We start from the raw sequence: 13205 nt of genomic DNA on the forward strand, positions 1-13205 counted from the left end.
CCCACAGAGCACATGGAGACTGGCCAGCCTGGATTCTAACCACAGAGCACATGGAGACGGGCCAGCCTTGATTCTACCCACAGAGCACATGGACCTGGCCAGCCTTGATTCTAACCACAGAGCACATGGAGACTGGCCAGCCCTTGATTCTACCCACAGAGCACATGGAGACTGGCCAGCCATGATTCTAACCAGAGAGCACATGGAGACCGGCCAGCCTTGATTCTAACCAGAGAGCACATGGAGACTGGCCAGCCTTGATTCTAATCACAGAGCACATGGAGACTGGCCATTCTTGATTCTAACCACAGAGCACATGGAGACTGGCCAGCCTTGGTAGTAGACCACAATTTTCACTGGCCTGGGTCCAAAATCTGTGCCATGTGATATTTGAAAAGAAACAAATTTCTCTAGCCGGGGGCTAGTTGGGCAAATTTTCTATTAACCCAGTTTAAAAAGTACTAGCCACGGGCTAGCTGAATTTCCATCAGTGCCTTGCTTAGCCTACTACTGCTATGAGTTGTTATCTCAGCCTTGACCACACAGAGTGTTTTAAACTCCTGTTTCTAAATAAGCTTTTTCTCTCAGATTAAACCTACAGGAGCAGGTGGCTGTGAGAGATAACCACAGGACTCTCCAGAAGTCCCACTCCAAATTACATTTGCCAATATCTATGAGAACACAAAGAACGTCTATGTGAGCTTCAAGAGAGAACACAGTGAGGAGGATGACATTAAACGTTTACATGTCTGTCCTTCTTTGTCCAGAGTTTCATCACTCCAAAATGCTCTGAAATGTCTAACCAGAGCCAGTCTATCTTCTAACCATAGCTAGTCTAACTTCTAACCATAGCTAGTCTAACTTCTAACTATAACCAGTCTAACTTCTAACTATAACCAGTCTAACTTCTAACCATAGCTAGTCTAACTTCTAACTATAACCAGTCTAACTTCTAACCATAGCTAGTCTAACTTCTAACTATAACCAGTCTAACTTCTAACCATAGCTAGTCTAACTTCTAACTATAACCAGTCTATCTTCTAACCATAGCTAGTCTAACTTCTAACTATAACCAGTCTAACTTCTAACCATAGCTAGTCTAACTTCTAACCATAGCTAGTCTAACTTCTAACTATAACCAGTCTAACTTCTAACCATAGTCAGTCTAACTTCTAACCATAGCTAGTCTAACTTCTAACCATAGCTAGTCTAACTTCTAACTATAACCAGTCTAACTTCTAACCATAGCTAGTCTAACTTCTAACCATAGCTAGTCTAACTTCTAACTATAACCAGTCTAACTTCTAACCATAGCCAGTCTAACTTCTAACCATAGTCAGTCTAACTTCTAACCATAGCTAGTCTAACTTCTAACCATAGCTAGTCTAACTTCTAACTATAACCAGTCTAACTTCTAACCATAGCTAGTCTAACTTCTAACCATAGCTAGTCTAACTTCTAACTATAACCAGTCTAACTTCTAACCATAGCCAGTCTAACTTCTAACCAGAGCTAGTCTAACTTCTAACTGTAGCTAGTCTAACTTCTAACTATAACCAGTCTAACTTCTAACCGTAACCCATTCATCACAATATAACACATCACCCAGTCACACAGCAACTATCACCACAACAGATAAGAGTATAGAAACAACTTAGAAAATAATCATAAAAGTAGGGTTGTGGGGGCACCTCTGCCTGTGTGTCGCCATGAGGCAGTAAAGCTGATAATTTGTTGCTGACGCGCCGATATTCCTCAGAGGCAGGACCAACGCGTGCCAGCCAGCCCCAGGTCCCAGGGACCATTAAGCACAGTTGGAACTCAACCTTTGGTCTGACAATGCTGGCTTGAGCAACAGGAGCACACACCCTCCACACAAACACAGACACACACACACACATACACAGACACACACACCCTCCACACAAACACAGACACACACACACACACACACACACACACACACACCCTCCACACAAACACAGACACACACACACACATACACAGACATAGACACACACACCCTCCACACAAACACAGACACACACACACACACACACACACACACACACACACACACATACACAGACATAGACACACACACCCTCCACACAAACACAGACACACACACACACACATACACAGACATAGACACACACACCCTCCACACAAACACACACACACACACATACACAGACATAGACACACACACCCTCCACACAAACACAGACACACACACACACACATACACAGACATAGACACACACACCCTCCACACATACACAGACATAAACACACACATACACAGACATAGACACACACACCCTCCACACAAACACACACACACACACACACACACACACACACATACACAGACATAGACACACACACCCTCCACACAAACACAGACACACACACACACACACATACACAGACATAGACACACACACCCTCCACACATACACAGACATAAACACACACATACACAGACATAGACACACACACCCTCCACACATACACAGACAGACACACACATACACAAACACAGACACAGACACAAACACAGACACACACACACACACATACACAGACATAGACACACACATACACAGACATAGACACACACACCCTCCACACATACACAAACACAGACACACACACCCTCCACACATACACAGACACACACCCTCCACACATACACAGACATAGACACACACACACACACACACACACACACACACACACACACACACACACACACACACAGACATAGACACAGACACACACATGTTCAACAGTAACATGTAACCAGTCAGGAGAGATACTCCTAGCCTCCTAATCCACCTCCTACCGAGAACGCACATATTTAACAACTCTAACACACATCGAAATCCACCTGATATAAGTTTTAAACCAAATATTGATTAAAATATGATCCATTAAACAGACAAAACATGTTTGTTTTTTTTACAGCCTACTATAATGTGGCTTGCATCTATCGACATAAATGGTTTGACAACAAACAATTGTTTTCACTATAAATATCACACAGGATGTCAGTGGTTCTGGGAGTAACCCTGCAGTCCACATAAGAAACAAGCGAAAATAGATGTTTAAGGATTCAACTACCGTATATAACTGAGGTTGGCAGATCATGCACAAATAAATGTCATTAAAAGGTAAAATATTAAAATAAAAGTGGATTTCTTTCCCCAATTTCTTTAAAATCACTTTTCATAAAAACGCAAAACAAGTAATTTGATCGGTTTATTAAACTAAACGGATTTCAAAGAGCATTGTAAAACCAGAGAGACTATCAGACCTGGTTGAAACAGCTAAAAGATATAATTAGACTCAAGTCCCTGAACATTACAATTGTACGTTATGAAATACACACAAACAAAACTCCTTTATAGTTCAACAACAAAACAAAAAAATACAGCAAATAAAATTTGAATAACATATTCAGAATAATTAACATAAAAGTATATTTTTCTTTGTCTTACATTTTTGTAAAATGAAGTAATTGCACATTACATGATCAGACGATACACTGTAAAAACATTTGAACTAGTAGAACAGTGGTTTTGGAAATATAGAAAACTGATTCAGTACGCAGTTGCGATGTCTAAAACAAAATAAACATTTAAAAAGTATTTAGCCACTTTTACCCTATCTGATGAAATAGAAATGAATATATTTGCATCGTTTGTTCAATGAACAACATATGTAATTCATTACATACAAAACACATGTATACTTCCTAGTTTTGAGGTCATACCTTGAACATACAAAACATTGAGAAGGGAAGGGACTTCTGGGATTTGCCATGTTGTCTTTGGTGTTTCATGATGATTCTTATCTCAACATAAATAATGTTTCTATGAAAGTTAACCATCTACACGGCAGTAATGAAACACGTTCAGAGGTAATAAAACACTTTTTTTTGTCCATCCGGTTTTGTGTTTAAAGGGATACTTCTGGATTTTGGCAATGAAGCTCTTTATCTATTTCCACAGAGTCAGATTAACTCGTGGATACAATTTGTATGTCTCTACATGCTAGCAGATACCATAGACTTCCAGTCATTGCGCTAACGCTAATTTGCATTGGCTCGTGAAACTACCTCTAACTTTCTTCATAATGGACAGAGAGCCATAAAAAATAGCATTCATGTAATGGTGAACTCAGCAAGATATCGATAATGACAACATCAATAATGACAACAATAATAAAGACAACAACAATAAAGACAACAACAAAAAACAACAACAACAAAAACCCATGAATGCTATTTTTTATGGCTCTCTGTCCATTATGAAGAAAGTTAGAGGTAGCGCAATGACTGGAAGTCTATGGTATCTGCTAGCATGTAGAGACATACAAATTGTATCCCAAAAAATAATCTGAGTCTGGATCAGTAGATAAAGGGCTTCATCTGACTCTGGGTCAGTAGATAAAGGGCTTCATCTGACTCTGGGTCAGTAGATAAAGGGCTTCATCTGACTCTGGGTCAGCAGATAAAGGGCTTCATCTGACTCTGGGTCAGTAGATAAAGGGCTTCATCTGACTCTGGGTCAGTAAATAAAGGGATTCATCTGACTCTGGGTCAGAAGATAAAGGACCTCATCTGACTCTGGGTCAGTAGATAAAGGGCTTCATCTGACTCTGGGTCAGTAAATAAAGGGATTCATCTGACTCTGGGTCAGTAAATAAAGGGCTTCATCTGACTCTGGGTCAGTAGATAAAGGGCTTTATTGAAAAATCCCGAAGTATCCCTTTAACACTCTGTAATAACTTATTGAACTCTTTCTGGTTATTTCTTTAAACACCATGTAAAACTGCAATGGTGAACTCAGCAAGATATCGATAATGACAACATCAATAAAGACAACAACAATAAAGACAACAACAATATAGACAACAACAAAAAACAACAACAACAAAAACTAGAAATAGTATTGATAGTAGCCACAAATACATTCCACTTGATTGCCGTCGCTTCCTTCTGTTTCTCCGTTCCTCCATCCACGGAAAAAAAAGAATGAGTCAATAACAGGTAGTTCTCTTCACAAGTCTATATCATCCACAGTGAGCTAAGCTGGGTCCAGGCCCAGGACCTGGTCCAAGTGAACTGTGGTCGAGTCAACTCATGCCTGAGACAGAGCAGTACACCAGGAGTTCTGTGTGGAGATAGACGCAGGAGTGAAGGAGCAGTCCTCATACTTGATGTCCACATGTCCTGATCCTGCACCGTCCAGATGTGACGAAGCCTTCAGAGAAAGAATTAGATATGTAAACGACAGAGCACCATAATACTAAAGCCCAGGAACTAGGATCTTACGTGGGCTAAAAATATGGAATTCTCATGACTGCCATAGAATGTTCTGGCAGTGAACATTGAAACCATATCACATGGTATTCATTGAAGATAGTACTGCAGCAATGAAAGGATCCTAGAATACAGAGGGCTTACCTGGGACATAGAGGCTACGGCCTGTCTGGCGTGGGGGGAGGGGACCATGTTGGGTTCACTCTTTATAGTAGAGGCATGTTCTGAGACAGACAGGGAGAACGGGGAGTTGGTGCCTGATGCTGACGACCCTCCTGAAGAACACAGACAGATGGGTGAGTGAGTGAGAGACGGTGAGTGAGTGATGGTGAGTGATTGATGGTGAGTGATTGACGGTGAGTGATGGTGAGTGAGTGAGTGACGGTGAGTGATGGTGAGTGAGTGACGGTGAGTGATGGTGAGTGAATGACGGTGAGTGAGTGACGGTGAGTGAGTGACGGTGAGTGACGGTGAGTGAGTGATGGTGAGTGAGTGATGGTGAGTGAGTGACGGTGAGTGACGATGAGTGAGTGACGGTGAGTGAGTGATGGTGAGTGAGTGAGTGACGGTGAGTGAGTGACGGTGAGTGAGTGATGGTGAGTGAGTGATGGTGAGTGAGTGATGGTGAGTGAGTGACGGTGAGTGAGTGATGGTGAGTGAATGACGGGTACAAACAGGACCAGACCGATATAAGATATCGATAGGATTTTATATGGGTCAGTTCTTTCGCTCCCCTCTCTCTGACACACAGATTAACATTTCCATCAACCTGACTAAATTCTGACACACATTCTCTCTCCTTCCGTTCTTCATTCTTACCTGTTGAGGTTTTGGACTTCTGCATCTTAGGTTTCCGTTTCCTTGTCTGAATGCTTTCCTTCTTCATGGCCATTGGTCTGGGTATCTGAGAAGAGGAGGAGGAGGAGGAGAAGACAAGAATTTAGATCCAAGATACAAAAAACACACTCAATGACTCCTTCTTCTCACCTGTCTCTTTTCATAACAACAACCATGATGACCTTGGTAAGCTTTCACACAAATAATATGCTGTCCACACTGCACTGCCAGTCTGCTAAGGGTTAGTTACGTGACCCACACTGCACTGCCAGTCTGCTAAGGGTTAGTTACGTGACCCACACTGCACTGCCAGTCTGCTAGGGGTTAGTTACGTGACCCACACTGCACTGCCAGTCTGCTAAGGGTTAGTTACGTGACCCACACTGCACTGCCAGTCTGCTAGGGGTTAGTTACGTGACCCACAATGCACTGCCAGTCTGCTAAGGGTTAGTTACGTGACCCACAATGCACTGCCAGTCTGCTAAGGGTTAGTTACGTGACCCACAATGCACTGCCAGTCTGCTAAGGGTTGGTTATTACAGCAGCATTTTAGACAGGTTTTTCTCCAACACAAATTATTTGTACATTACATAATGTACATAGAGTAGGGTACATGGGAATTTTGTGTGTGTGTGTGTGTGTGTGTGTGTGTGTGTGTGTGTGTGTGTGTGTGTGTGTGTGTGTGTGTGTGTGTGTGTGTGTGTGTGTGTGTGTGTGTGGTGTGTGTGTGTGTGTGTGTGTGTGAGTGTGTGTGTTTTTTGCCCACCCCATGTAGTTTCATATAGAGGCCGCAGGCGTTGCAGACAGGCTCTCCCTCTGCACTGCGACGCCACAGCGTGGTGGTGCTGGTGTGGCAGTTAGTGCAGCACAGGCCGACCCGGCGAGATGCGGTCTGCTACACATGGAGAAGACAAGCTGTCAATAACCAGACTATACCATCACATAACTCAAAGCATTATACTGACAGATAATTGGATCAAGGACCAAGACCAGCTGAAAATGACAAGTGTAGGTTTAGTGTTAGATGGCCAGTCGGCCCCTGGTGGATTGTATGACAGGTGTTGGGAACGAGCACCTTAAAAGGATCGTTCAGCCCCCCCCCAAAAAATAAAATAAAAAATAAAGAAATAAATAATCTTGCGTTGCTGACTCCATGGACTCCATGATCGTATAATATAATATACCATAATACCATATTTATAGTTGTTTATAAGATGTGGGGGGGAACTACCCCTTTGCTGTAAGTGAAGTGCGTTGTATGCACACGGTGCCTCCATAGTATCCATGATGAGACCAAACATGTAGTAATGCTAAAGACATGAGAAATGTTTCACATAGCACTGGGCTGAGCCATAAGCAGTCCTGGCCGAACCTCGCCTCTCTATCTATCAGCTTGTTATTGGACACAAGTGAGATTTCTCTGCAGAAACACACAGTAGTTTGTTTTTGTTCTCTCGCCTAGTACAGATCTGGCTAAAAACAGACAACCCATGGGCAAGGTCTCTGAAGGACAGACAACCCATGGGCAAGGTCACTGAAGGACAAATAAAAACAGAAACAGGCCAGGCAGAGCTGAACTGAGCTGAGCTGAGCTGAACTGAGCTGAACTGAGCTAAACTGAGCTGAGCTGAGCTGAGCTGAGCTGAACTGAGCTGAACTGAGCTGAGCTGAGCTGAACTGAGCTGAGCTGAACTGGCCATGGTAATTCACAGCAGCTGCTGGCTCTGAGAGGCTGGTTCCTGCCTGGGAAAGAGACAGGCCTCTTTCTCTCAGTCTACTACACTGACCTTCTGATGGAACAGACTGGCCCTCTGCCTCACACTCTTTTTCCTCCTGTACCTGGGTTAACGGTTTGGACCTAGAAGAATGTATTATCTGCCTAAGACAGTTTTTCTCTAAGCCAAATCAATACATTTAGTGACCAAAATATTCTTAAACGTCCATATTGACTATTGTAGTTCATATGGTATATGTGAATAATAAGCCTAATCAATAAGATGCATCTAAGACTAATTCAATCAATCAATCAAATGTATTCTATAAATCCCTTCTTACATCAGCAGTTTTGTCACCGAGTGCTATACAGATACCCAGCCTAAAACCCCAAAGAGCAAGCAATGCAGCGGCAGAAGCACACAGACCTGGAAAAACTCGCTAGAAGGTAGGAGGAACGTAGGAGGAAACCTACTTAGAAGTTACGTTAGGTTCATACATTTTTATGAACATACAAATAACGCAATGGTGCTTACCAGGCGTTTCTGGGGTTTGATCAGCGGTCTGTTGATTCCGTTCATCTTGTGGTACAGTCCGCAGGCATTGCAGAGGTAGTGCCCGGTACCGTCCCGCCGCCACAGAGGAGTGGAGATGGAGCCGCAGTTTACGCACTCGCGCCCCTCTCCCGGGAACTCCTCTGACATGTCTGTAGTATGATGTAGCCGAATTATAGACTTTTAATATTATCTGTAGCCTAGGTGGTGTTGGGTTGGTTGTAATGTAGGCTATGTCACATGATGAAAAACAGGAACAGAGCTGAAACTAGCATGAAATACCCATCATCATCACTTTGAGTTAAATTGCATTATTCTGTAAATTTGGACATAATAATATTTCCAAGATACTTTAGTAAAATGAGAGTTTATAGACTACGGCATACAATTTAGGCCTATTGTGTTTGCAAGTGCTATATGTGTGCCTATTTGTATATTGGGTAGAAATGTTGTTCCTTGGTAGATTTTGTATTTTTTGGATATATGGAAATCATGTAAAATAAATCATGAATCCAGACATGAAGAACATAAGTTAAGACATCGTCGATGTTTGTTAACAACACATATCAGTGGACAGAACACGCCAGCATCGTTGATGTTTGTAAACCCATATTGGTGGACAGAACACGCCAGCTTCTTTGATGTTTGTAAACCCATCTTGGTGGACAGAACACGCCAGCTTCTTTGATGTTTGTAAACCCATCTTGGTGGACAGAATGTTCCAGCATGTTTGATGTTTGTAAACCCATATTGGTGGACAGAATGTTCCAGCATCTTTGATGTTTGTAAACCTGTATTGGTGGACATAACAAGCCAGCATGTTTGATGTTTGTAAACCTGTATTGGTGGACATAACAAGCCAGCATGTTAGACTTATCTATTAGGGCGGCTTGCTGGCGGGGCACCGGGCGCAGACGGTGGAATGTTAATGGGGTTCTATCAGTGTTACGGATCAAGGGTCCCCATATCATTCAAGCTACTGACACTCGACGGCCTCCTACAATTAATCGCTTGAATTCCTTATTCACATATTGAAATAGCATAAATAGATAAATACAACAACAGTAACATTGATAACAATAATAACAATAGAGAAAAAAAGTAACACTAATGATTGTTTTTATCATGCTAAATGCCGTATTTTCCTCATGCCTAAATGTGCCATGAAATATCAAAGTGCCATATCGAAAATATCGACAACACAGTCTAGTGAGCCATACTTGGGGTAAATATCTAAACCCACTGTTCACACACACACACACACACACACACACACACACACACACACACACACACACACACACACACACACACACACACACACACACACACACACACACACACACACACACACACACACACACACACAAAGACACAAAGACATACACACAAACACAGACACAAACACATACACACACTTATGGTTTAGATTCAACAAGTTAGCAAATCGAATAACCGTCGATCCAAAATAAAATAAAAATTAAGGAATATTTTCACCAGGATGAAAATTCGTTCCTGTTTGATGTGAAACGAAGTAATAAAGAAACCTATAGTGTGTAGTGTTATTAACACTGAATGGGCTGTGGCCTAGAAATGAACTACGTCCTTATATCCATGCAACAGGTGAAAATACCACTTCAGAACATTCTGGATTTTCGACCATCGAAGGACGTGTTGACTGCTTACTAAACGTGTATCTTAGAGCCATTTCCAAATAGGCCGTTCTGTCTGATCAAGGTAACAATTGGACGGTTTCCAGGTTGCCACTAGTGAGTGTATATTGATCATCAAAACACTCGAAAAGAAAACGGACTGTTGGTGGGGATTCAATTAGCACCTCAATTAACTGTTTTTTTTTTAGCAACCTCTCTTTTAAAGAACGTGTATTGTGAAAGCTGGTAAAGATTTTTTTCTTTTTTGAACGTTGATTGAATCACAGTGACTGAGTACAATCGATGGGAGAATTGACCACATACAATGGGACTTCTCAATCGCATCCAAAAATACCTTCAGAGAGAACACGGCTATAAATTGTGAGATCAGAGCGCGGGACTCTGTAAACCTTCACAGACACACAAACGAATAGCCTCATTAGCAAAAGGTATAAACCGGAAAAATAACTGTTATAAAAACAGTTTTTCCATTAAATTGTGAATTATCCGCAACTTTTAATCTTATTAAAATCGTATTAATATTTATCAAAATATAGGTCTACATATTTTGTCTGCCACTAAACTATTTTCCGGGCCTATATGCCATTACAGGGTTACTAGACCTGGAATATACATTGAATTATGTTCCTTTCTGTCCATCATGTGCTATATTTTGTTTTCGTGGCCTTCACCAATTACACATACACAAGCGGGACATTATTACATAGGATTACATGATTTGATATGACAAATTCCCTTCTGTTAAAGAGGAAATGTAAGACAATAATCAGACTGTTTACATACCTAAACTGGACCTTCTCCCAGACAGGCAACCTTGCCGTCCCTGAAGACTGATCATGCCGCTCTCAAAGTGCCCAGGTGTCCAAGAGGTCGCCATCTCCGGGCTCATATACGCGTAGGGACTTGAGTATGATCCTCCAACTGACCGCACTAAAGTGCTGCCATAGTGGTCAACCCGACCACCGTTACTAAGCACTAGCTGGTTCTGGTAAGCTGTGTCCCTGCCGTTATTGCTGCTTACTGGCGGGCTGTGAGAGTAGGAGAACCCGGGAGGATGATGGGGGCTGCCCGGAATGAAAGACGAACTGTCTGTGCCAGACTGGGACCAGCCGTGATGCACGCCGAGGCCGTGAGACTGATGGGCGGACTCGCATGTCTGCAAGTACGGCATGGATTGCAGCATAGCAGGCACCCTCGTAGTGGGCACGTAGACTGGGGAACTCGCCGAAGGGTGCATATAGTTCCCTGCATCGTGTGCGTATGGGGGCTGGTTGGATGACATAGCAAGGCTTTGGTACATTTTTACACCGTATTCTCGTCCTATTTGGAAGAATATGGGCTTTGACTCCTGGGACAAACTGGGTCACGTAAAGACGCTTTTCACGCAGCTCCTATGACACCTTGAGTCGTCGGCGATTTTTCGTTATCCAGTTCGCGGGATATAGCAAATATATCCGTTCCTGTATGAAAGAAAAATACCACAATCAACCAAAGTGTCCTGTAGTGGAGAGATGGAACCCAAAGCACTAATTACAGAATAAACCGCCCAGCTACAGTTAGACCTGGGACATAGCCTGTTCTATATTCAATTCAATTCAAGGGGCTTTATTGGCATGGGTAACATGTGTTAACATTGCCAAAGCAAGTAAGGTAGATAATATATAAAGTGAAATATCTATTATCGTCATCTCTTGTAAAATACGCTCCTTTCCCTTTAAAATAACGTTCGGTATTATTTAGGTAAATCTGTGGACAATATCACGAATTATGCCTAAACTAACCCGGTGTAAATCGCAATAGTTGGGCTTTAGAAATACAATGAAAAATAGAAAACAAATTGATCAACATTGAACAACAAGAGTAATATATTATTATTATTATCACTCTTATTGACATGTAATGGATTAGCAGGACACGAATGGTTTCCCATGTCTTTACGTGTAGATATAACAAACTATCAGCCACCCCAGCTAAACCAGAGGATCTCGTCTTGCACTTTGTAATTAAACTATAACAGGACCCTAATCAAACACCACAATAGATAGGCGAGACATATCTGGGATGTATATATTTCTATCAATAGTAAAGTGAAACCGATAAAACGTTGATAGCAGTGTGCACAGGAGGAATACAATTTCATCCAACATTTTTTGTATTATCTTACCAGATAAGAACGGTTGGGTGATAAAGTCTGTTTTCCAGAGGAGCAGGTTCAGCAGCGCTTTGTGCAAACTTGTTCACTCAGAGAGACTCAACGAAAGTGACTGAAGCTCCCACAAAGATGTCCAAAATATCCTTTGTGAGGAATAGTTTACGAGGGAAAAAAATTATCTTACTTCCCGGATGGTCTAAGCCTCTCTCTCTTTCACTTCTTTGTAGCTGAAGATAGTTAACGTCGCTGATAATTGCTGATATAATAGAGCTCCGATTAGTTCTCCGCTGGAAAACTTTGCTGGGAGTTATTTGTACGGGCTAGATCACGTGACGCACAATGTAGGACTCAGAAGTTGGAGGAGGAGAGGGGCAGAGGGGGCACGCGTAAGACCAGCTTTAATTCATCGTATCTGATGAAGAGACCCACTTTTGCGGAATTTTCTGTGCTTTATTTTTTACAATCAACGTAAGTTCAAATTGAAAGATTCACGAAATTGTTACAGTTCCTTCTGAAATGTTAAAGTTGTTTTAAAATGATTCAACCCAATAAATAATTTGATACTTATATTGTTTTCCTATATATTAATCGTGACGGTGCAGTCTAGTAACTAACGGACAACAAAATAAAAATTATAATAAAACACCGAGAAGTAAACAGACACTGTAGGCGTGGCTATTTTTTTTATACAACAAAGATAGATCAACACGGGTCAAATTTACGCAGCACATCTCCTTTATAGATTGGTCATCATTCAACCAACGCCGTGTGTTTGAAACGAGCCATACATAAACCTAGCTAAATCAGAGCTTGCTGTACAAATAATGTCTCCTCTGAGAGGGAAAGTTATGCTTGTTTTTTTACAACCAGATATGAGAATGAGATCTCTATAAAAAAACAACAACGAGGCGATAAGAGATACGACCAATAATTTGGCATGATGA

General features: G+C 41.8%; 1 protein-coding gene across 1 annotated transcript; it reads right to left on the reverse strand.

Annotated features, from left to right (window-relative positions):
• Positions 1-3254: 3254 nt before the first annotated feature.
• Positions 3255-12567, reverse strand: LOC135527764 (GATA-binding factor 5-A-like). The gene is made up of 7 exons (XM_064956313.1): positions 12274-12567; positions 10893-11569; positions 8419-8588; positions 6936-7064; positions 6152-6236; positions 5477-5607; positions 3255-5273 (listed from the first exon to the last, which is right to left on the reverse strand). Exons 2-7 carry the CDS (start codon positions 11407-11409, stop codon positions 5151-5153), a joined length of 1155 nt encoding a protein of 384 aa, XP_064812385.1. The 5' UTR covers positions 11410-11569; positions 12274-12567; the 3' UTR covers positions 3255-5150.
• Between the last annotated feature and the right edge of the window lie 638 nt (positions 12568-13205).

The sequence above is a fragment of the Oncorhynchus masou genome, chromosome 33 (genome assembly GCF_036934945.1).
Source record: "Oncorhynchus masou masou isolate Uvic2021 chromosome 33, UVic_Omas_1.1, whole genome shotgun sequence".
NCBI lineage: Eukaryota > Metazoa > Chordata > Actinopteri > Salmoniformes > Salmonidae > Oncorhynchus > Oncorhynchus masou.